Raw genomic sequence first — 23,838 nt, 5'->3', positions numbered from 1 at the left:
TGGAGGGCCAGGTTTGGGGATGCCTGCTCTAGGGTCACAAGAGCACTTTAATGCACTTTACTTGTGCAGGCCTAAATCTGCAGGTTGTGCTTGAATCGCTCCATCAAAAGAATGACAGCTCAGAGGCACCCGTTGACACACTGCTGTCTGTCTATCGGAGAGCCACCTGGGTGGTGAGATGTCTGGATGCTATGAGCTATGGGGGATGGCTGGAAGAGTTGAGTATGCCTAACCTGGGGAAGAAAAGGTGAAAGGGAAACACAGCCGCTGCCTTCAGCTATCTTTTGGGGACTTTTTAGTTTCAAGAAAAGTTGAAGCTTATGAAATTATGCATTGCCTGGAGGAAGTAGATAGAGAAATGTTTTTCTCCCTCTCTCATCACACTAGAAGTTATGGACCTCCAATGAAGCTGAACGTTGGGAGATTTAGAACAGGTGAAAGAAAAGACAATGGGATGATGGGAGCTGTAGTTGAACAATGTAGAGAGAGGCAAAGGTTCCCTAGCCCTGATCTAGACTGAGAGAAAGAGTTATGTATAACTCAACAGCTTGCACCCTTCAATTTTTAAAATAAAAATGGCCAAGCTAATAAAAGCATGGTGTCATTGACCCTAAAGACCCTAAGACTGAAGAGGCAGGGTCCAGTTTGGATGGACACTATAACCAAAGCATACCTATTCTAAAATTCATGTTAGTTTGTTAGTTTGTGTGTGAAGAATCCGTCTAACAAAGGGGGGAAAGATGCAGTGTAGGAAGCAACTTGCTAAATAAGAGCCATGAGAGGTCAGAGTAAAAAAGTGAAGCCTGTTTCTGTATGGTTCTGTTTTGTGGAACACAGTCGTACCTTGGAAGTCGAGCAGAATCCATTCCAGAAGTCCGTTTGACTTCCAAAATGTACGGAAACTCAAGCACGGCTTCAGGAAGACAGAAGATTTACCCACCAGGGAAGAATGGCAGATGAAGTTGATGGACTATATGGAACTAGCGGAAATGACTGGCAGAATCCGAGACCAGGGAGAAGAGTCGGTGGAAGAAGATTGGAAGAAGTTTAGAGACTATTTACAGAAACATTGTAAAATTAATGAATGCTAGCTGTGGGTAAAAGCCTCAGCGCCTAGGGCTTGCCGATCGAAAGGTCGGCGGTTCGAATCCCCGCAGCGGGGTGTGCTCCCGTTGCTCGGTCCCAGCGCCTGCCAACCTAGCAGTTCGAAAGCACCCCCGGGTGCAAGTAGATAAATAGGGACTGCTTACCAGCGGGAAGGTAAACGGCGTTCCGTGTGCTGCGCTGGCTCGCCAGATGCAGCTTGTCACGCTGGCCACGTGACCCGGAAGTGTCTCCGGACAGCGCTGGCCCCCAGCCTCTTAAGTGAGATGGGCGCACAACCCCAGAGTCTGTCAAGACTGGCCCGTACGGGCAGGGGTACCTTTACCTTTACCTTTAGAAGAACGTTGGAGTGAAGTGATATGGCTTTAGTAGAAATGTTATAAGGAATTAAGTATAAATAGATTAATAGAGTATTAAAGGAAAAATAAGGTTAAAATGTGTTAAGATAATTATAGGATAGAAAACAGGGGAAGATGGAAAGGAATTGCTGAAATAATTAATAGAAGTGGAATACAAAAAGGGAGGTGTGAGGAGGTCGTGGAAATAGGGGAAAGGAAGATAAGATATACAAATATAATTTTTTTTCTTTTTTGTCTTTTTGATGTGTTTTTAAATTGCTTTTGTTATGTTTTGTTAGTCTTTTTTGCATTGTATTGTATTGTTTTTTTGTCTTTTTTGTTGTTGTTCTCTCTTTGTAGTGTTTAAATTGTTGTAAAACTAATAAATATTATTTAAAAAAAAGGAAACTCAAGCACGGCTTCTGATTGGCTGCAAGAAGCTTCTGTAGCCAATCAGAAGCCGCGGAAGCCCCGTTGGACATTTGGCTTCCAAAAATATTTCACAAACCGGAACACTAACTTCCGGGTTTGCGGCGTCCGGGAGCCAAAACGTTTGAGAACTAAGCTGTTCGAAAACCAAGGTACTCTACTGCCCTCTTATAAATATATCTAGTTGGCTTAAAGGTTTCCTCACTTTGTTACAGTGGTACCTCAGGTTACAGACGCTTCAGGTTACATACGCTTCAGGTTACAGACTCTGCTAACCCAGAAATAGTGCTTCAGGTTAAGAATTTTGCTTCAGGATGAGAACAGAAATTGTGCTCTGGCGGCGCGGCAGCAGCAGGAGGCCCCATTAGCTAAAGCAGTGCTTCAGGTTAAGAACAGTTTTAGGTTAAGTACAGAACGAATTAAGTACTTAACCCGAGGTACTACTGTATTTGGTTTCAATATTAACAGAGTGGGCATATCCCCCGGTTCCAGTGAAGACATATTTTTTTTGTTAGATGAGGAGGATATGATTTATATAATTGTTTTCGATTCTGATTCCAACTTTAAGTTATGCACCGATCTTCCGATCCAGTTATTTGTACTAATTTAGCTCTGTTTTCTTTTACAATATGCTTTGGGTTTATGTTGATTAATAAAATAAAACTTTTTTTTTAAAAAAAGGAATGCGCTTTTCCAGAAAATAATAGACCACTGAGCAGTAATAATAATGATGGTGACGAACTGAATTAGCTTAATTGTGTTCTGTTTGTTTAATAGAGAATGACAAAATTAGGGAACAAATGCATTTTCGCAGATGCGGAGTGCCTTCAATTTTCAGCAGAGCCCTTGAAACGTTGTCTTCAGCCTTATTTCAAAATAAGAAGAAAAAATAATAATTACATTTGGATTAGGCGAGAGCCCCAGCACCCTGACTGAGAGAGCTGGTCTGGTGACTATGAAGCGAAGGATATTGGCATGTTGACAGCGCTGAGAGGATTAATGGGGAGCTGGGCCTGATTTATACTTATTTCATGCAGCTCAGAAATGGAGACAAGGAAAACTAGTGAATTTTTTTGGTCTTTTCTTTCGCTGGGGGCAGGAGGGAAAGTCTCTCAATAGTGTGGTGTTGTAAATACCAGTGACTTCAAAATACAGTGGTACCTCTGGTTACAAACTTAATTTGTTCTGGAGGTCCGTTCTTAACCCAAACCCGTTTTTAACCTGAGGTACCACTTTACCTAATGGGGCCTCCCACTGCTGCCGTGCCGCCGCTATACGATTTCTGTTCTCATCCTGAGGTAAAGTTCTTAACCTGAGGTACTACTTTTGGGTTAGCGGAGTCTGTAACCTGAAGTGTTTGTAACCTGAGGTACCACTGTACGATGCTGGAGGTTACAGCCTTCTTAGAAAGTGGCCTTTGTTAGCCTCGTGGCGCTCCCCTCCCCACGTTTTGGCTGCAGCTTTCATCAGTCTGAGGCAAAATGGGCACCAGGTTGGCAAAGGGGGGGAATTGGAGGGTTCCAAACCAGAAAGGGAAGGGTGTGCAGGATAAAACCCAGAAGTGTGGCTGCCCTAGAGGAACCTGTGGGGCCAATGTCACCTGCCCCCCCCCCCCCGATGATGCCATATGATGTGGCACTGCTATCCTCAGACTCGGAGGACTCAGTGTGGCAAGAAACTCCCCTCGCTTCATCTCAGCAGGAGACAAATCCTTTCCTCCTCAGCAGGAGGAAAGAATTGTCTATCCTCTGCTTGATGATATTCCTCATTTGCTGACTTCTTCTGTGCTAATCTGTCAAAATTTGTAAGCCTCCTTATCGCTTCATTCACTTGCTAGAGCAAGGGTGGGGGTCCGTCAGAGCACCGTGACATCACTTCTGCTCTGAAAAAGACAACCCTGGGCTTAGATTGCCTGTGTTAACCTCCACAACCCTTCTGGCTTTTAATACATGTATAAAACTGCGACACCCTTCAGATTTGTGGAAGAGATGCAAGCAAATGCCTGTAATTTAGGTTTGCCGAACTGAAGTGAATCGAATCACTCTGCTTTGTTTGATTTGACTGGGAATCTGGTTTGATTTCCAATGCTGATGTTGCTGGTCTGCTAGTGCAGATAAGTATCTCAGGGGCCCCCATGGGCTTAAATCAGATACAATTGATTTCTGTCAAGTGGGGGCGGGGAATAATGGTGTCTGGGTCCAGAAATGCTTGTGCATGCTGATTGGATGTATCTGTCTATTGTTGTTGTTGTTTAGTCATTCAGTTGTGTCCGACTCTTTGTGACCCCATGGACCAGAGCACGCCAGGCACTCCTGTCTTCCACTGCCTCCCGCAGTTTGGTCAAACTCATGTTGGTACCTTCAAGAACACTGTCCAACCACCTCGTCCTCTGTCATCCCCTTCTCCTTGTGCCCTCCATCTTTCCCAACATCAGGGTCTTTTCCAGGGAGTCTTCTCTTCTCATGAGGTGGCCAAAGTATTGGAGCCTCAGCTTCAGGATCTGCCCTTCCAGTGAGCATTCAGGGCTGATTTCCTTCAGAATGGAGAGGTTTGATCTTCTTGCAGTCCAGGGGACTCTCAAGAGTCTCCTCCAGCACCATAATTCAAAAGCATAATTCAAAATCTGTCTATATCTGCATGCAATTCAATGTGTAAATGTGCATGAAGTTCAGCGAGGGAGAGGAGTTCGTGCACAGTTCCTTGGTCCTGAACAAAGAATCTAAAGAATGTGGTAGTTTTGGGGGTATTTTTATATTGTGAACTGCCCTGTGATCTTTGGATGACGGCCGATATAGACATTTAATAAATCATAATAATAGTGTCAGGATTTCTCCTTGTATCTGCAGCAAGTCTGAGGAAGTTCCATATGCTGTAGGAAACTGATAAGTCACTTGTCAGTTTCACCCGCACAGTGAAGATGCTTCTCTTAGGAAAGAGGGTGTCAGTTTCACCACTGTTCTTGGTAGCCATTGTGCAAGGAATCACTAGATGAAGCACAATCAGTGCTGAAAGTGAGAGCGATACAGCAAGCTTCCAGCATTACTGTGCACAAAATACATAGGATGACGGCGACATGGAGTTCCCTGTGTAGAGCAATTGATTGTTCAACCGCTCTGGGAATTGTAGCTCTGTGAGAGCAGTGGTGGTCTCCTAACAATTCTCAGCGCCCTTAACAAACTGCAGATCCTAGGTTTCTTTGGTGGAAGCTGTGACTATTCAAAGTAGGTAAGGTAAGGTAAAGGACTCCTGGACAGTTAAATCCAGTCAAAGGCGACTATGGGGTTGCGGTGCTCATCTCGCTTTCAGGCCGAGGGAGCCAGCGTTTGTCCACAGACAGCTCTCTGGGTCATGTGGCCAGCATGACTAAACCGCTTCTGGCACAATGGGACACTGTGATGGAAACCAGAGCGCACAGAAGAGCTGTTTACCTTCCCGTCGCAGCAGTACCTATTTATCTACTTGCACTGGCGTGCTGCTAGGTTGGCAGGAGCTGGGACAGAGGAATGGGAGCTCACCCCATCACGGGGATTTGAACCGCCAACCTTCTGATCAGCAAGCAGAGGCTCAGTGGTTTAGACCACAGCACCACCCGTGTCCTTATTCAAAGTAGGATCATAGTGCTATCAGTGTTGTGGCCAAAGAAATTTCCTTCAATTGGAGAATTCCCAACAACAATGGAACCATCCACACCTCCAGAAAGGGGGTGTTCCAAACTGGGACACCACCATCACTATGCTAAAGCCCCTTGGGTCTTCCTTTCCTCCATCTCGGGCTCCCTAGATTGACACTCTGTTAAGGTTCTTTCCATCTCATAGTCAGATTGCTTACACTCACCTGAAAGCCACAAGACAAGAGGTCTTTGACCCTTGCCAGGCACCAGATTAAATGTACCTGGGGAGGCAGGAGGGGAAACAGTGTGAAGAGGAAAGGAGCTAAGGCAGGGGACATTCTACTCCCTTGTAGGGTCTGGGTGGAGCTGGGATGAAGAGACTGGGGATGCTATCTACTGTCTGGGGCTGAATGTTATGACACCAAACCACCTGCATCTTTTCTGGAGAATGTCTGAAGAATGCAGACTGGAAATGGGGGTGACTTACTGGATATGTTGGAAGATTCAGGAGGGATGAAAGAAAGCAGCTTATAGTTGAACGATGAAACTCGCTCCCACTTGCAGGCAGTGATGCCCAGCAACCTAAAAAGGTAAAGGTAAAGGACCCCTGACAGTTAAGTCCAGTCGCGAACGACTCTGGGGTTGTGGCGCTCATCTCGCTTTACTGGCCGAGGGAGCCGGCGTACACCTTCCGGGTCATGTGGCCAGCATGACTAAGCCGCTTCTGGCGAACCAGAGCAGCACACGGAAATGCCGTTTACCTTCCTGCCAGAGCGGTACCTATTTATCTACTTGCACTTTGACGTGCTTTCGAACTGCTAGGTTGGCAGGAGCAGGGACTGAGCAGCAGGAGCTCACCCCGTCGTGGGGATTTGAACTGCCAACCTACTGATCAGCAAGTCCTAGGCTCTGTGGTTTAACCCACAGTGCCACCCGCGTCCCTCAACCTAAAAGGTAAAGGTAAAGGGACCCCTGACCATTAGGTCCAGTCGTGACCGACTCTGGGGTTGCGGCGCTCATCTCGCTTTATTGGCTTTAAAACCTAGATGGCTTTAAAAGAGGATCAGACAAATTCATGGAGGAGAATGGCTACTAGTCACAATGGCTATGCTCTGACTTCACAGTTGAAAGCAGCAATGCTTCTGAATACCATTTGCTGGAAACTACAGGAGGGGAGAGTGCTCTAGTGCTTGAATCCCGCTTGTGGGTTTGCCACAAGCATCTGGTTGGCCATTGTGAGAATGGGGTGTTGGTCGAGAGGGACCATTGGCCTGATTCAGTGGGTCTCCCCTTGTGTTCTGCAAAAGAGAGGCGTGCTTTGCACATCTCCATATTGCCAGTTTGTTTGGCATATGTGACTTTTTGTGAATTATCACTTTGCTATTTTGTTCTTGGAACCTGAGTTTTATTAAGCTAATTGTTAATTTAAAAACACCGTGGGACTCCCAGTTTTCTTAGCATTGTGAATATTAAATTCCAGCTCATGGAATCACCGAGGGCTCAGTCGAGGCTGCCTAATTTCTAAAATCAGCAGTTGTAATCTCACGTTGAAGTGTTATTCTTCCCTGTCCTTTTTTCTCCCCCTGCTGAGGCACAACTTTCATTGACCTACCCATACAGTTGAAGCTTTAAATAATTCCAGAATTCCTTCTGAAAGGAATGTCTAGTTAGGGAGCATTTCTTTTTCTGGATGGCATTTCCTTTTGCTCTCATTTCCTCCTTGGCTGAGCTCTTTGTTTCACGGGTTGCTTTTCTTTTTCTTGGTGCTGAACAAAACCTCCTAACCAGCCCTATTTTTGTTTCCTCTGACACCAGCACGCTGTGCCTGCCTCTCTTGCGCTTACATTGAAATCACCTTCTTTGTGGGTTGCTTTTCGTTGGCATGGGATGGTGGACAACGAGCCAGATTGGAAGTTGGCCAACCAGAGCTTGGGTAGTTGTGTGGAGGAAGCATCCTGCTCGGGTGAAACGAGGCAAGGCAGATCTCAGGCTGGGTGTACAGTGGGCTGCCAGACTTAGAGCTGTAATGTTGCACCAGCAAGGAACAAACTGACTCTCAGTCCTGTATAGCAGCAGCAACATGTGCATCCTAATTGTCAGCTGAGAAAGGTCCCCCATACCATGATCCACAGGGATACCCACTATCAAAGGGAGATTTCACCCAAGGGGAGGGCAGAAGTTCCTGGTTCTGTAGGCAGGACAGCAAGGCACCATCAGTCAAGACAAAAGTCAGCACTTTGGAGGAAATAATGGTGTGGTTTCAGGACCATGGACAGTGGTCCAGCAGTTGAGACTGAGCATTCAAGTTGTTTCAGCAAGGTCCAGGAGCACCTGGCTGAGTTTTATAGCAGAATTAGGTAGTTACTGACTGGAAGTATGTCTCTAGTCCACATAGTTGTAAGAAAAAAAACTTAGGTGTAGCTAGGGATGGACGAATCTGATAATCTTACTTTCTCTTGGTTTCTCATTTTTCCACTCTTTAAGTTCAGTTCTCCACATTTTCTTATCAGTTCGTGATTTTTTTTAAAGTCCTCATAAAAACTCACAAGCATTTTAGTGTGAATTTCTCCTAATACACACATCTTTGTATGTAGTTGTGCCTAACATACACACTTTTGCAAAGCAGCTTTCCCTAATACTTTTTGGATCTTAATTTTCTTAATACATGCATTTTAATGTGTACATTTTTGTATCATGCTATGTGGCTGGAGAACTGCATTGCAAAATTTTGGATCTGTGAATTTTGAAGGATAGTTTTGTGATGGTTCACGCATTTTGGAAAGTGCAAATCAGGTAGGTCCACCTTTTAAATACAATTGGATTTAATTTCTCCCCATCACTGTGTCTGTCAAAGGAGGATACTCCAGTTACTAACCCCTCTAGAACTAACTTTTCTTCTTTCCTCCTCTCTTCTCTTGCAGTTGATTCGGCTTGAGGCCTTCTATGGGTTTACTTTCCTCTAACTTTTAAAGTGCGATGCCCCAGCTTCATTGACACAGAGACGTTCCTAATCTTATTGGGTGTGTATTGCCTGGTTTTCAGTGCATGCCTTCCAAATCTGCATGAGAAATCACATGCCCTTGAATGACGTTTGATTACTGTGCCATCGCATCTAACCTGCTCCATGAGCTGTCAATTTCATTGCAAAGAGGATACCGTTTTTGGTCCTGTCGTCTTCAAGACACTCTTCAAGTGCACAACTCTACATCCTGCAAAAATATTCTAGGGGTTATACTCAATGCTAGACCTTCTCAGAGTAGACCCATTGAAGTTAATCATCAATTTAAGAAGGGTATTGACAAGCTGGAAAGTGTACAGAGGAGGGCAGCCAAGATGAGAAAGGGCCTGGAAACCAAGCCTTGTGAGTAACAGTTGAAAGAATTGGGTATGTTTAGCCTGGAGAAGGGAGGACTGAGAAGTGATATGAGAATCACCTTCAAATATCTGAAGGGATGTCACATGGTGGGTGGAGCAAGCTTGTTTTCAGCTGTTCCACAGGGCAGGACCCTCACCAATGGATTCAAATTACAAGAAAGGCGATTCTAAATAAATGTTAGGAACAACGTTCTAATGGCAAGAACCTTCAACAGTGGAATGGGCTACCTGGGAAGGTAGAGGACATTCCTTCATTGGAAGTTTTTAAGCTGAGCTTCAATGATCATTTTTCAGGGTATCTTTAGCTATGATTTCTGTATTGCAGGGAGTTGGACTAGTTGACTCTCGGGTTGTCTTCCAACTCAACAATTCTATGACTAACTCAGGCCCTTTAATTTCAGTGGGTATACTCTAAGTAGTACTTAGTTGGATACCACTGCCTGGTCTATTTTCTTGCACTTGTGCACAGCATGGAACAATTGTTAATTTGCTATTCAAATTAAGTCTCTGGCCCTCGTTGCTGACTGACCAAAAATGCTTCACTAACATGCTCCTCTCCCAGAGACTCTCAGGAAGATTGCATCCTGTAGTGATGGGTAGGGAATAAAAATTATGCAAGATCTGGCTTGTGCATAATCTTTTGACTTTCTGCGGCAAGTGTTCACCTATCACCAGTTTTGTTTATGGGTGGTGTTTTTCAACCCAGTTCCATTTTTACTGCAAACAATGGCAAATTTGCAAATGGCAGCTCATTTTAACTTCATGAATTGGCACTATAGCTGGATAAAAATTTGGAGATTCAGTTAACTGAGGCTGTAAGGAAGGAATAAGAAGCACAGTTCATCCTTAACCCCAACAATTTCTCTCCAACACACACTTTCGTTTTCTCTCAAAACTGTCCAGCCCATGACAACAGATGCTCTCGCTTGAGAGTAATAAGGAAGAAATCTGTAATGAGACAGAGAAGACATACACGCACAACAACAGGTGATACACTCCAGCCAAGCGACAGAAAAGGCGAGACGAAGCAACAGTCCAACTCTAAGTAATCCTAAGATCAGGGCAGGAAGATCAGAACTGCACAGAAGCAATGGAGTTGTCCCAGTTGGGGTGGCAGGCTGTTAGACAGGGCTTTGGCAATAGGGTACGGTGAAGCCGAGAGCAGACTCAAGCCTCTTCCCCTTCCACCCCACGCGCACGACAGCTGCCGGGGGATGATTGGGGTGTGTGTGAGTTATTCTTGCTCTGCTGGAGCCTTAGGGTCCCCACTCTTCCATGGGGGATTTTTCATGGGTGCGCCAAGCCCTGGCAGCACCCTCAACCCTTAAATTGCTGGACTTGTGTCGTCTTTTACTCCAACGACACAAAGCCCGCCGCCATAACCTCCGCAGCAGACCGGAAGTCTCCACTTGCAAGACTCTTGTGCCTTGCAAGACTGCTGAGCATGCAGACATTCACTGCATCAGGGAGGCTGCATCTGTTCCCAGAGATGGGAGCGCTGCCTGTTCTTGGCCACCAGGCTGCACCCTCCGCTTCTGACTCTGCTTCCTCCACCGCCAGTAATGGGCTGACACCCTCTTTTTCCTTTCCCCAGGAGGGAAGAAGGCAGAAGGGAATCCTGTATCCAGATCTCTCTTCCCTGGCTCCAGCCTAGCCCCAGGTCACCCACCTGTTTCCCCCTCCTTGTCCACACGCATTTGATCACATGGAGCATGTTCACACATGTGACCACACTGGAAACGAGTGGGGTGTAGGTTTAGAGTGTTGGACTAGGACTTAGGAGACGAGGGTTCAAATACCCACTCAACCATGGAGCTCACAAGCTGACCTTGGGCCAGTCACTGCCTCTCAACCCAGCCTACCTTACAGAGTTGTTGTGGGGTTTAATTGAGTAGGGGGAGAAGCATGCATGTCACCTTGAGCTCCTGGGAGGAAAAAGGTGGGATATAAGTCCAATCAATCAATCAATCAATCAATCAATCAAATATCAAGCATCTTTTGGAGCAAGTGGAAGGATGCTTCTGTGCTGCAAAGCAATGTGCCTTTTTTGCAGAGCATGGAGAAATAAGCTCCCCCCTCAGACAAACACATAAGGCCTCCCTCCTCCATGCTCATCTTGGCTAGGATTGAATGATGAGCAATCCAAGGGAAAGACCCCCATTCCAGAATGGGATCCTATGACCCCCTTTTTTGTATTGCCCATTACGCTATTGTCTAGACACCCTAGCTTTAATCTCTGCTTTTTCAATCTCCGCTTAAGACTCGGGCATTGCACAGCACAAAAGACACAGCAACGAAACAAAAGGCCTTGCGGTGCTCATTGAAAGCGAGAATTCTTGGAGTTCCTTTAATGGGTGCCTTAATTTGCAAGGAACCGTAAGTGGCATCTGAAACAGGCCTCGGTGGTTCCTGAATTCTTCATGAGCACTTAAGGGGTCCTGAGTGGGGAGGTGGCTATTCCCCACCAACACCCGTCTCTGTTCTTAGCCCCTGCTTACAATTGGGAGCTGCCATAGTGCGTTTAATACGCTCGGATGTGCAAAGATAGTGGAGCCTGTGGGTTTAGCTTCCCATTGGCCCTGGAAGAAGCCTGGGGGTGGGGGTTGGTAGCAGAGAGAGAGAGAGACAGACAGAGACAGAGAGAGACCCTGTACAGCTTCAGTCTTTTAAATGGGCAATGGAGCAGAAATATCCGGGATTCCTCCTGGATAGCCAGCCATAACCCAAGTCTCTCCATGCCTCACGGCTACAGAGCTATGCAGGCTTCAAAAAAGCACCCAGCAGTGTAGAATCTATAAAGCAGCATCAAGGGCCCTATTGTAAGATGTTGGAAAAGAGGGAGGGGAGCTACATAAGCTTATGTTGATGGGGAGTGGAAGGAGAGAGGTTTCCCTGCTCTGCCTCCAGTAGACAGAAGAGAGATTTCTGGAAGGGGAGGGGTGTCATTCCTCCCTAAAAAACCCTTTCTTTCTGCATACTGCAAAAGGATCTGGGGTTGCTACTTAGTCGGCCAGCATTAGAGCCTGAAAAGTCTTCTCCTATCTCCTTTTTGTGATGGAGGACAAAAGGAGCTGCAGGTCAAAGGCTCGGACAGGTAAGCATCCTCTGATTCCGATGCCAGCCTAGAAATAGAAGAGAGGCTGTTGTGGCTGTTCAAGTCAGTACTCTATGAGGACAGGTGGTAGGAAGTGAATGGAGTCCCTAGATAACACTGGCAGCATTTTGAGCAGAGGTTTAACACTGGTGATAGATGCAGCACGAATGGGCTTCTGCCAGGGGTCTCTGTGTCCTAATTCTAGTCTGTGGACCAGCAAAGCTGTAGCTCACTGGTAGAGCACATCCTTTGCTAGGAGATTTGCTGCCAGTCAGAGCAGGCATTGCTGGGCTTACATCAGCCTTTTCCATCCTGGTTCCCTCTAGATGTTTTGGAGCTTGGAGCATCTGCTTTGCATGCAGAAGGTTCTGGGTTCAATCCCTGGCATTGGCTGGGTTACAGGAAGCGAGTTTTTCCCAGCCCTACCTAGAGATGTTGGGGATCGAACCCATGACCTTCTGGATGCACACTTTTCTGGGTGTCAGGCCCATTGACCCCTGCTTAGCTTCAGGAGGGTAATTGAATCACATCGGGAATGTTGACATTCTCCTCCACCCCACCAAGATCCCAATGCAGATGACACCCCCACCTCTTATTTTAAAAATATGTGCAAATCAGTAATTTGATGCAGAAAGTCTATGGCCCTAAACCTGCAACTGTAATGTCCTTTTAACCTTCATCACAAAAAAATGCATGGAAGCAATAACAATTGAAAAAGGGTCCCCCCCTGTTTTGACTGGGCTCCCTTTAATCCACAAATGCAATTATAACATTTCTATCTGGGGATTGTGAGATGAGCAATGGGACACAACATGCAGGTGCAAAAACAGGAGGGAAATCTAGAAGATGTCTTACTAGTGTTTCCTCTTCTTGATGCAACCACATGATAGAAACTTTTAAAGCAGAAGAGCCAGTGTGGTATAGTGGTTAAGAGCGGCGGACTCATAATCTTGTGAACTGGGTTCGATTCCCTGCTCTTCCACATGCAGCTGCTGGGTGACCTTGGGCTACTCACACTTCTTTGAAGTCTCTCAGCCCCACTCACCTCACAGAGTGTTTGTTGTGGGGGAGGAAGGGAAAGGAGATTGTTAGCCGCTTTGAGACTCCTTCGGGTATTGATAAAGAGGGATATCAAATCCAAATCCAAACACCTCTGCTGACAACGTAAAAGAAGCTCTAGAATTTTTTGTCGATAGCTTTTGAGACTCCCAGGACATGAAGCTGTCAGGCATGCACAGAACATGCAGGCCACAGAAGTGGTCCAACCACACCATGATCCCCAATTCATCCCAGAAGTCAAATACAAGATGCTCACGTTGCCTTTTCCTGTACTCTGAGTGACGGCTCTGTCTGACTTTGCTGTCTGTATTCTGAGTGAAGCTCTGCACTCTTCAGTGGAGCTCCATATGCTTCCATGTGTGTGTGAAGCTCCCAGTGTTTCTTCCATGTATATCATCAACTTCTGCCAAAGCTACAGGATCCCATTCTCCCCCCCCCCTTTTTTTGCAACTTCAGAGAAAAGAGTCTCAGTTAAAGTGCTCGGCCATCTCTGCACAGAAATAGTACCATTTTGCAGGAGCCATTTCACTTTGCAGCAACCAAGCGCCCTTGCCAGGTCAACGCAAAGTTAATTTTCACCCTGTGCCTCTGCGCAGGTGAGGATTATGCACCAATCCTTTCTGTGGTTCCGCTGACATTCCTTTGAAGAGGGATCAGAAATATATTCCTTTGTGTGGCTCCTTGCTTTCTTCCAAATCATTTGATATACTCAGCAGCCCCTACACTTTCTTTGCGGGAGGCGATGGCCACAGTGTCCTCTGCTTAACCATGTTTCAAAGCAGGCTGCTGCATGAATTGCCTCTTCCAGCTTGTGACAATCCTTGCTGATTAGCTTGTGCATGCAGGCGATCTGCTAATGAGATGTGAAGGAGCATGCCAAGATCGTGCCTGTCTCCAGCAAGCTTACCTTGTCATCCTGCTCCCCATATTTCTCTCTGCTTTAAGGAAACCAACAAGAGGGTCACCACCGGAATTCACCTCCCTCTAATCATAAGAGACCGTTAGAGTAAAAATTCTGCAACCAGAAAAGCTGGGCTTTGTGACCTCCATGAAATATTCAGGCACACACCAATTTTGAGATTTTATGCTGCTGGGATGTGGAAAGGAGTTGAGGATTGGCTCTGAAGGCCATCCCTCTGGCAGCTGAAAATCTATTCAGCACTTCCTCTGCTTCTAAGATTTTTAGCAGACATTGCATGCAACCATTTAAGCATTGTATGCGTGTGTTCATAATGGCTAGAAACTTTTTTTTTTTAAGCAGAAGCTGAGATTCTTCAGAAGGGGAATTGTATACCTCTCATTTGTGCAGAATTTCAACTGCCGCACCCCACCCAAAAATAGGCCTAGTGAGCTAGTGGCTCCCAGTGTAAATCCTGTAGCATGTGAATATTTTCAAATGCATTTGTAGGTTTTTTACTTGAAAGAAAGAAAAAGAAAGAAAGAAAGTCTGCCATGCTACAAGACAAGACAAAACACCACACCACACCACACCACACCACATTGGAGGAACCCTACTTTGGGCTGCCTCAAACCTGGAGCTGGCCCCTACCAGGCAGACAGCACAAGAAGGAATTTATCAAAAATTTGGTTGACCACCACACATTGCTAGCAAGCTGCATTTGAGCCTGTTCATGAGCATCTATCCCTCCTGGGTTATGTGAATGAGCAGATTTGACCTTTGGGCTCGCACACCACCACCTTCCCTATTTTCTGCCATGACTTCAGGAAAGATATCAGAAGCATCCTTTTGCCCCTTTTAGCTAACAGCAGCTTCTTGTTAAGTATGAATTGGAGGAAACTCTGGTTTGTTTATGCTTTATTGAAGCATGCCAGGGTGAAGCTGTGGCTGATCTTAAGAACATAAGAAGACCTCCATCTAGTGCTGCAGCCAGATGCCTAGCGGGAAGTTTAAACCATAGTTTAAACCAGGCACCCCCAAACTCGGCCCTCCAGATGTTTTGGGACTACAATTCCTGTCATCCGTGACCACTGGTCCTGTTAGCTAGGGATGATGGGAGTTGTAGTCCCAGAACATCTGGAGGGCTGAGTTTGGGGGTGCCTGGTTTAAACTAACTACAGTCCCTCAGTTCAAATGCACCAATGAACTCTGGAAAGTTTATTGCACTGGAAAGCCACTTTTACCAGTCCAGGCTTCCTCAACCTTGGCCCTCCAGATGTTTTTGGCCTATAACTCCCATGATCCCTAGCTAGCAGGACCAGTGGTCAGGTTAGATGGGAATTGTAGTCTCAAAACATCTGGAGGGCCGAGGTTGAGGAAGCCTGTAGCACCCAACAACCCTTTGCCAAAATAGGTCACCTCTTCTTAGTTAGCAATAGCACGTCTTCTCCCTCTGCTGTGTGAACATTTCCAAAAGGACTCGGAGACGCAGGAAACAGGAAGGACAGCGGGGCCTGGCTTCCTGTTTCCTTTCCTTTTATTAATCTAGATTTCTGAACTCCTGAATTCCAAAGCTGTCTTGCAGTAGCACCACACCAGACTGAGAAGAAAGAAGGGGAGCGCTTTCTTTCCCATTGCAGTGCTGGGCTAGGCAGAGAGAAAAGTCTCTTCTCTTCCCAGTGCTGCACTGGGGGGGGGGGGGCAAACACACCCCTCCACTTATTGGCAGAAGAGTCTGTGCGGGGTTGTCTTGAATATGTGTGCATGTCTATACCCGCCTATCAATCAGTTCAACTTATTGTATACAGTGGTACCTCGGGTTACAGACACTTCAGGTTACAGACGCTTCAGGTTACAGACTCCACTAATCCAGAAATAGTACCTCGGGTTAAGAACTTTGCTTCAGGATGAGAACAGTAATCGTGCGGTGGTGGATCAGCGGCAGCGGGAGGACCCATTAGCTAAAGTGGTACCTCAGGTTAAGAACAGTTTCAGGTTAAGAATGGATCTCCCAAACAAATTAAGTTCTTAACCCGAGGTACCACTGTATATGGGACGTGGGTAGCGCTGTGGGTTAAACCACAGAGCCTAGGACTTGCTGATCAGAAGGTCAGCGGTTCGAATCCCCACAATGGGGTGAGCTCCCATTGCTCGGATCAGCTCCTGCCAACCTAGCAGTTCGAAAGCATGTCAAAGTGCAAGCAGATCAATAGGTTACCGCTCCAGCGGGAAGGTAAACGGCGTTTCTGTGCACTGCTCTGGTTCACCAGAAGCGGCTTAGTCATGGTGGCCACATGACCCAGAAGCTGTATGCCCACTCCCTCGGCCGATAAAGGGTTAGGGTTAAAGATGAGCAGCGCAACCCCAGAGTTGGCCACGACTGGACCTAATGGTCAGGGGTCCCTTTACCTTTACCACTGTATAGCCAAAGGCCTTCACAACAGAAAGCAAGACATTCATCTAAAATCAAACAACACACAAGTCTGTAACTTACAGCATAAAAATTTAAAATCACAACGCATCACCACAACTGGAGCGAAGCTTCTTAGCTGCCAGAGAAAATTTGCCTACCAAATGTGTCATTTGTATTGGCTAAGAGTTCAGCTGTCACTTCCTGGGAGAACCAATAGAAAACTGGAGATAATCTATTCTCCCCGTCCCCCTTTGGGCACTGTATATAAAGGGCAAATCTGCCTGTCGGTAGGTACACCTGCCTGCCTGTGTTAGTGCCTCTTTGCATGTTCATTTGCCTGCCTAGGGCAGGCTCGGGATGCAAAACTGGGGTGGGGTGGGGGACTGGAAAAGGGCTGCCCACCCCCATAGCAACCCTTGCCTCCTCTTCCTCCTCCTCAAACCTCCAACAATTGGGAGAGGAGGCCCTGGCAGTGGGCTGGCGAGAGACAACTGGCTGGCATCTGAGTGGGCAGGCACTGCAGCTGCACTGTCCCTCCTAGTTCTCCAGAGCCTACTGACCTGAGCAACCTCCTCATCATGCCTTATGGGTGTGCTGGCCCTTCCTGCCTGTGTCCTGTGTGCACAAGGCAATGTTTATTGGTCGCTTTGGCCACACCCACCTCTGTGGCCCTTGTAGGGTTGGCCAACCCTCAGGCCAGATCTCAAGACATATGGAAAGAAGATCCACTCCCAGTTTGGTGCAATGCTCAAGCCATACATGCTTGTGCAAATATAATATGCACTGATCTATAGGTGGACATCATGCTTTTGGGTTCTTTTTGCATGGGGAAGCTTCCGGTGAAAGAACCCCCATTGTAAACATCTACAAAAACATGTGTTAGAGCAGCTCAGCCTTGGGAACTCCTCTCCCAGCTGTTTTGTGAAGTCACAGCAAGTCTCAGTCAACCTTGAAGCTTCATATTGCCGCTAGCAGTCCTCTGGTGTGGTGCTTTTGCAGCTTAAAAGAGTTAATTCTGGTCCATCTATTAAAAGCAAAGGCATCAGATGTGAATGAAAGTTATAGAAATAATTGGTCGGCCGGGAGGTGGGGGGGAGGAGGGGGAAAGAGAAGAAAATGGGAAGCTAATGCATTCTTAAAAGTACATTATTGTTTGCATAGTGAAATTACTTTCATGAAAAGTGTGAGAATCGCTTGTCAGACAGAAAGCTTGGGGCGGCGGGGGGGGGGAACAGTGCATGTTGAGATAAATCTGAATTCTGTTCAAGGTGTACATAGTCTTTATAAAAATTAAAAAAAAGATTTGGTGCAATGCCATTAAGTAAGTGTCTGGAAATTAAACCTTTTCTAAACGTTATGAACAAAACAACAACAACCACCTTGGGTTTATATCCAGTGCTGATCAGAGAAGACACATTGAAATTATTGGACATGACTAAGGACATGTTCACATCATATGTTTAAAGCATTATGATGCTACTTTAAACACTAGGTAACGTCTGGCCCCATGGTTCATTTTACATATCATAAATCCCTGCATATTTTACAGAAACTATACCATTCAGTATTCCATTATTACACCCATCATAACTTTTTTACACTTTTGAATTTATCTTAATGCTGCCAGTGTTTTCAGCTGTACACAATTATTTCCCACATATTCAGTAAATGTTTTCCAATCTTTTCTAAACGTATGTTCTTCTTGTTCTCTTATTCTATATGTTAAGGTTGCAAGCAGTGCAGATTCTGTCAACTTAACTTGCCATTCTTCTTTGGTTGGGACCTCGCTCGTTTTCCATTTTGGGGCTAACAAAACACGGGCTGCAGTAGTGGCATACATAAATAACCTTTCCTGACACCTGGGAATTTCAGTCTGAATTATCCCCAACAGAAAGGACTCTGGCTTTTTGGGAAAGTACTTTTAAACATCCCCCCCAATTCATTATGGGTCATTTCCCAATTCTCTTTTACCCTTTTACAAGTCCGTCACATATGCAACTGGGAACTGTAGTTTGTCAGGGAAATCTGGGAATCGCAGCTCCATGAAGTTAATAGGGGTCTCCTAGCAGCTCTCAACACTCTTAAGAAACTACAGCTCCCAGAATTCTTTGGGATATGCCATGGCAGTTGAAAGTGGTATTGCAGTGCTTTCAGTGTATGGTGTGGATGTGTCCTAAGCTAAGCCTATGAATTTCAACTCGTCTGTTCTGATTAGAACTTAGCTGGATTCAGCCCTTTTGCCTTTGAGCATAGATATGATGTCGCAGACTAATTAACCTGTGCCCTTTTCCTTTTCCTTTTCATTCCTGACCTCTGACCTGTGTCTCCTTTCTCCCCCCCTTTCCCTGACCTTTGTCATTGGCCCATATCAGTGAACAGGCAAGACAGTCTGAGCCCAGTCATGGAAGACTATGATATCAGGTCTGCTGCCAGCATTTTGGCATCCGTTAAGGAGCAAGAGGCTCGTTTTGAGCGCCTCACCCGGGCCCTCGAAGAGGAGCGGCGCAATGTCTCCTTGCAACTCGAACGTGCCAATCAGCCCTCCGACCGAGTGACCATGTGCAACATTGGCAGTGCTCAGCCCCTGGCAACCGCCTGGCAGCAGCTGGTCCTGCAGGTAAACTGCCTGCTCTTATTGCTTGTCCCCTCTGCGTTATGCATCATCCACACCCCTGTCTCCATCACCAACGTCCATTTACCGTATTTTTCGCTCTATAGGACGCACTTTTTCCCCTCCAAAAATTAAGGGGAAGTGTGTGTGCGTCCTATGGAGCGAATGCAGGCTCCTTGGCTTCAGCGATAGCAATGTGAAGCCTCCGAAGCGCAGAGGGAGCGCTCCTTCCGCGCTCCTTGGCTTTGCGTTGCTTTCGCTGAAGCCTGGAGAGTAAGAGGGGTTGGTGCGCACAGACCCCTCCCGCTCACCAGGCTTCAGGGATAGCCGCCTGAAGCCTTCGGAGCGCAGTGCGAGTTCCCTCTGCGCTTCGCAGGCTTCAGGTTCCTTTTGCTGAAGCCAGGAGAGCAAGACTCTCTTGGCTTCAGCAGAGAGGGAGAGCTGCGCAGCGCCCCTTCAGCCAAGCGGGAGGAGAAATGGAAGGGGCTCCATTTCTCCTGCCGCTTCGCTGAAGGTGCGCTGAGCAGAGAGGGGGAGAATTTTTTGTCTTGTTCTCCCCCTCTAAAACAAGGTGTGTCCTATGGTTGGGTGCGTCCTATAGAGCAAAAAATACGGTAAATACAAAAGACATTTATTTGTGGGTCATGTTTTGTATACCAGCCACTTTTTCCATTTTGTCGGTTGTTTCCTGAACCAGTGCGGGGCAGTAGACGGAAAGGCAACCTCTTCTTCCCTCGCCGATTCCTTCTTGATTAACTTCCTGTAGATTGCTTTCTCTCTCAGGCTTTCCTTCCTTCCTGCTGCTTCTTCGGTGTTAGTGTTGGACCTGCCTTTTTTTGTTAACCTCATTACTCCGTGATGGCCAGGTGTAAGCCTGTACTCAAGATGGCTTGGTTTGCTAGGAGGAATAAACCTTAAGTTTCTTTTTTCTTTTTCTTTTTTTCAAGATAATCTTTATTGGTTTTTTAATTACATACACATATTGCATTACATTTTACATTTATACTTGCTCCTAGGAGCTGACTTCCCTCCTTCCTTCTTCTGGCTTTTTTACATCGTCTCTAAATTTTGGAATAAACCTTAAGTTTCGTTACCGTTTCAGCCGACGGTCTTAACCCGGCTATTTATCAGTGCACTCTGCTGATATATGCATTATATATAACATCCTTCAAAGAGCTCAAGCTTAGGCCTGGTCAACACATGTTGGGAAATGAGGTAGTTGGATGTTGTGAAAAGATTGGAATGGACTGCAAGGGCAGAAGCTGCATATATTGCAAGGTAACTTCTGAAGGCAGCCCTATTTAGGGAAGCTTTTAATGTTTGATGTATTAGAGGATTTTAATATTTTTTTGGAAGCCGCCCAGAGTGGCTGGGGAAGCCCAGCTAGATGGGCGGGGTACAAATAATAAATTATTATTATTATTATTATTATTATTATTATTATTATTATTACTGTCTGGAGTGTCAGACTTTGGCATATGCACGTGAGGCTCAGGGCCACTAAAACTGAGGATTGTTAAAACTGAAGGGAGACCTAGAACAAATCACGGCAACGAGGAGTGCTCATGCTCAGAGTTTCAGTCACCTGGACACACTCCTCTCCAGGATACTCAATTCGCCACCCCGGTTTCCTGTCCCCCCACCTCAGCAGCCATATAGAAGTGTAAGGTTGGAAAGGGTTCCGAGGGTCATCTAGTCCAACCCCCTGCAACGTAGGAATCACAGCTAAAGAATCCCTGGCAGATGGCCATCCATCCTCTGTTTAAAAACCTCTAAGGAAGGAGAGTCCACCACCTTCCAAGGTAGTCCTTGGACTACAGCTCTTGCATCAGGAAGTTCTTCCTAACGTTTATTTGGAATCTCCTTGTTTTTTTAATCCATTGATTCAGGACAATCGGCATTCTTTGCCCAATGAGCATGCTTATTCTACGCTGGGCTGCTTTTCACTTCCACCCCTATTTAAGTCCCCCCCCCCATTCTTTCTTAAGAATGGCAGTGACCATTTTGAGCGTGTCCAATTGATGTGCATCGTTTTTGGCTCCAGAAGGTGGAAAGGGTGGAGGTGGAATGGGCCTATGCCCAACCACTGATGTGCGCAGTGACCTGGAACCCAATCGTGTGTTGTTTTTAAACTGTCCTCACCTTTTTGGGGGTACTATTTGTAAAAGCAATTTAAAAAATGTGTTTCTAGCTGCTTTTATAGTTTGTAAATTGCCACAGGACATTTTATTTTATTATTATTATTATTATTATTATTATTATTATTATTATTATTAATGCATAGTAGGGAGATGGGTATCTGATAGAAGCTGCTTTGTATGGTCAGAGACTTAGTCCATCTAGCTCTGGCATAGGCAAACTTGGCCCTTCAGATGTTTTGGGACTACAACTCCCATCATCCCTGACCACTGGTCCTGTTAGCTAGGGATGATGGGAGTTGTAGTCCCAAAAACATCTGGAGGGCCAAGTTTGCCTATGCCTGATCAAGCTCAGTATTGTCCACTCTGACTGCCAGCATCCCTTCAGGGTTTTAGACAAGGGGTTTTCCTAGCCCTACCTGAAGATATCAGGGAATGAACTGGGGACCTTCTGCATGCAAATCACTGAATTATGACCCCATTGCCAAATAGAAACAGCTGTGCTGGTGTTCTCTCTGCAGCATGTTCAGTAAATGGTCAATCCAACTGCCATCTCAGGTAATGCAGTCTGTTCTGCTGCCCCATATTGCTGCATGTATAGGCTACACCTTTTCTTGTATAGCATGGTGGGTGTCCTCCCCACCTTGCTACCTGGGGTCCCTGGGCTCCTTCATACTCCAGCAATGCACTCCAGACCGACTCTCGTACGCAGTACTATTGTAAATTGGAGCACTTCTTGGTGATGAGATTTGGTTTTTAGTGTGCATTCTGTTCCCCGAGAACATATTTTGAGTAAAGTCAACAAAATGGGAGTGGCAGATAGGCTTGTGTCAACTTCTCTAAGGTCTAGATTTTGTTTTTGGGGGCACCAAGTGCTCTAGGTACTGGCTGAATTGAAATGCATGTCCAAGTCTTTTCTGCAGAGCAGAAGTGAAGGCTTGGTTTCTCTTTGTGAATATCTTGTGTTGTGATATTTGCAATTGGCCTCATGTTGATTTGGGTCCAGTGTTATGTTGGGGTCCAGTGCTGGAAGCCCATAGAGAAGGAGGCAAGGTTGCTGAGGGATTACAGGACCACGGATAGCTCCAAGAGAGAGACGGTTGAACCTCTGAAACAGGGTGGTCCAACTTTTCATTCTAAGTGGGCCACAAAAGTATAGTACTTCAATATGGAACCTGTGGGGCACACACTGCCTTGTTGCATGAGTGGGGGGAGCAAGACCAAAATTTGACCCTCCCAGCCCTAACAGGTTACACCCTGTTTTACAATGTCCTCCTCCTGCTTCTATTTCAGACCTCAAGATGATATGTCGTCTTTATTTATCTTCTGATGGAGTAAAGGAGCAGGCATGGGTGCCTCATTTTTCTCTAGACAGACCAGAACTAGAAACTTTTCTACCCAGGTTATGTGTTTCCTACAACAAACAACTTCATTGTGTGTGGTTTTTCAAGTATCTTCAGACCTCTCTGTGGGGTTAACAATGGCAAGGGTTCCATCACAGGTGCAAAGAGAGTCACTTGGTACTGCAGTAATCAAGTGCCAAGCATACATGTGTGAACTAGGCTTTAGTTTCAAAGGCAGACCCAGAAACTGCTACTGAGAGTTTGAAAAAGACCCTGGTTGTGTTAGGTGACAGAAACTGGGCAAAAAAGCTACTTGGGTTTATCTTCTTCTTTGGGGGTTAAGGGGTTTCTGAGAATTCTGCTTTGGGACTAGGACTGTTCCTGTTGGAGAACTTTATCCATTTTCTGCAACAGTAGTTGGGAAGGACCATAGCTCTGTCTGTCTCCAAATCAATCTCTTAAGCATAAGCCAAGAAAGAGTATTCTCTATAAGATTGAATATCAATATACACATCAAGACTTTGAGATTAGACCACTGAAGAAGCCCGGAAAACTACATTGGGAGTGTCCTACCTGCAAGCCACAGTTAAAGGGCCCCATCAGGGGCGAACAGCGGCCTTTTGATTACTTGGACTGGCAGGGCAAAACAGGTGCAAAACGCCGGCACCCTGTCATCTACAACTTCATTGCCTACAACTTTATTAACATCTATCTACAACTCTACTGGGATGTGGGTGGCGCTGTGGGTTAAACCACAGAGCCTAGGACTTCCCGATCAGAAGGTCGGCGGTTCGAATCCCCGCGATAGGGTGAGCTCCCATTGCTCGGTCCCTGCTCCTGCCAACCTAGCAGTTTGAAAGCACGTCAAAGTGCAAGTAGATAAATAGGTACTGCTCTGGCGGGAAGGTAAACAGCGTTTCAGTGCACTGCTCTGGTTCGCCAGAAGCGGCTTAGTCATGCTGGCCACATGACCCGGAAGCTGTACGCCGGCTCCCTCGGTCAATAAAGCGAGATGAGCGCCGCAACCCCAGAGTCGGTCACGACTGGACCTAATGGTCAGGGGTCCCTTTACCTTTACCTTTTTACAACTCTACTAGCATCTCTCGGTATTGTGAATATCACCGAACTTAACCTTTTGTTGGTATCTTCATGAGCTTATCTAAAAGACTGAGTTAAGCATTTGAAAAATCTATTGAAACCAGACATTATAAGTTCATTTTAGGCTGGGTAGTTCGCAAGTCTTTGTGGCTTTGTTTAATGTTTTGTATTTTTCTCAGAAGGTTGATTAAGTATGTATAATTATTGTTCTGTGTCTATTAATCGCCAACGTGTTGCATGAGTCGCACTACTGTCTCCAGGTAGGGCTGGGAGAGCCAGCCTTGCCTGAAACCCTGAAGAGCATCTGATAGAATATCAGAATTGTAAA

General features: G+C 46.0%; 1 protein-coding gene across 12 annotated transcripts in view; it reads left to right on the top strand.

Annotated features, from left to right (window-relative positions):
- Nucleotides 1–23,838, top strand: part of ARVCF (ARVCF delta catenin family member) — a 606,803-nt gene that overhangs the window by 266,219 nt on the left and 316,746 nt on the right. For 8 of the 12 annotated variants that reach the window (XM_053369463.1, XM_053369461.1, XM_053369458.1 and 5 more), the window contains one exon: nt 18,693–18,937. The exons of 2 other annotated variants lie outside the window; for them this stretch is intronic. In XM_053369463.1, coding sequence (XP_053225438.1) covers nt 18,722–18,937 — 216 coding nt within the window. In that variant the 5' untranslated portion in view covers nt 18,693–18,721. Of the gene's footprint in view, nt 1–8,402; nt 8,502–18,692; nt 18,938–23,838 lie in introns of those variants that run through there. 2 more of the 12 variants (XM_053369462.1, XM_053369468.1) reach the window with 2 other exon arrangements.

Source organism: Podarcis raffonei, chromosome 16 (assembly GCF_027172205.1).
Source record: "Podarcis raffonei isolate rPodRaf1 chromosome 16, rPodRaf1.pri, whole genome shotgun sequence".
NCBI classification, from domain to species: domain Eukaryota; kingdom Metazoa; phylum Chordata; class Lepidosauria; order Squamata; family Lacertidae; genus Podarcis; species Podarcis raffonei.
Note: the sequence above shows the minus strand (reverse complement) of the source record. Positions and strands in the feature narration are given on the sequence as shown.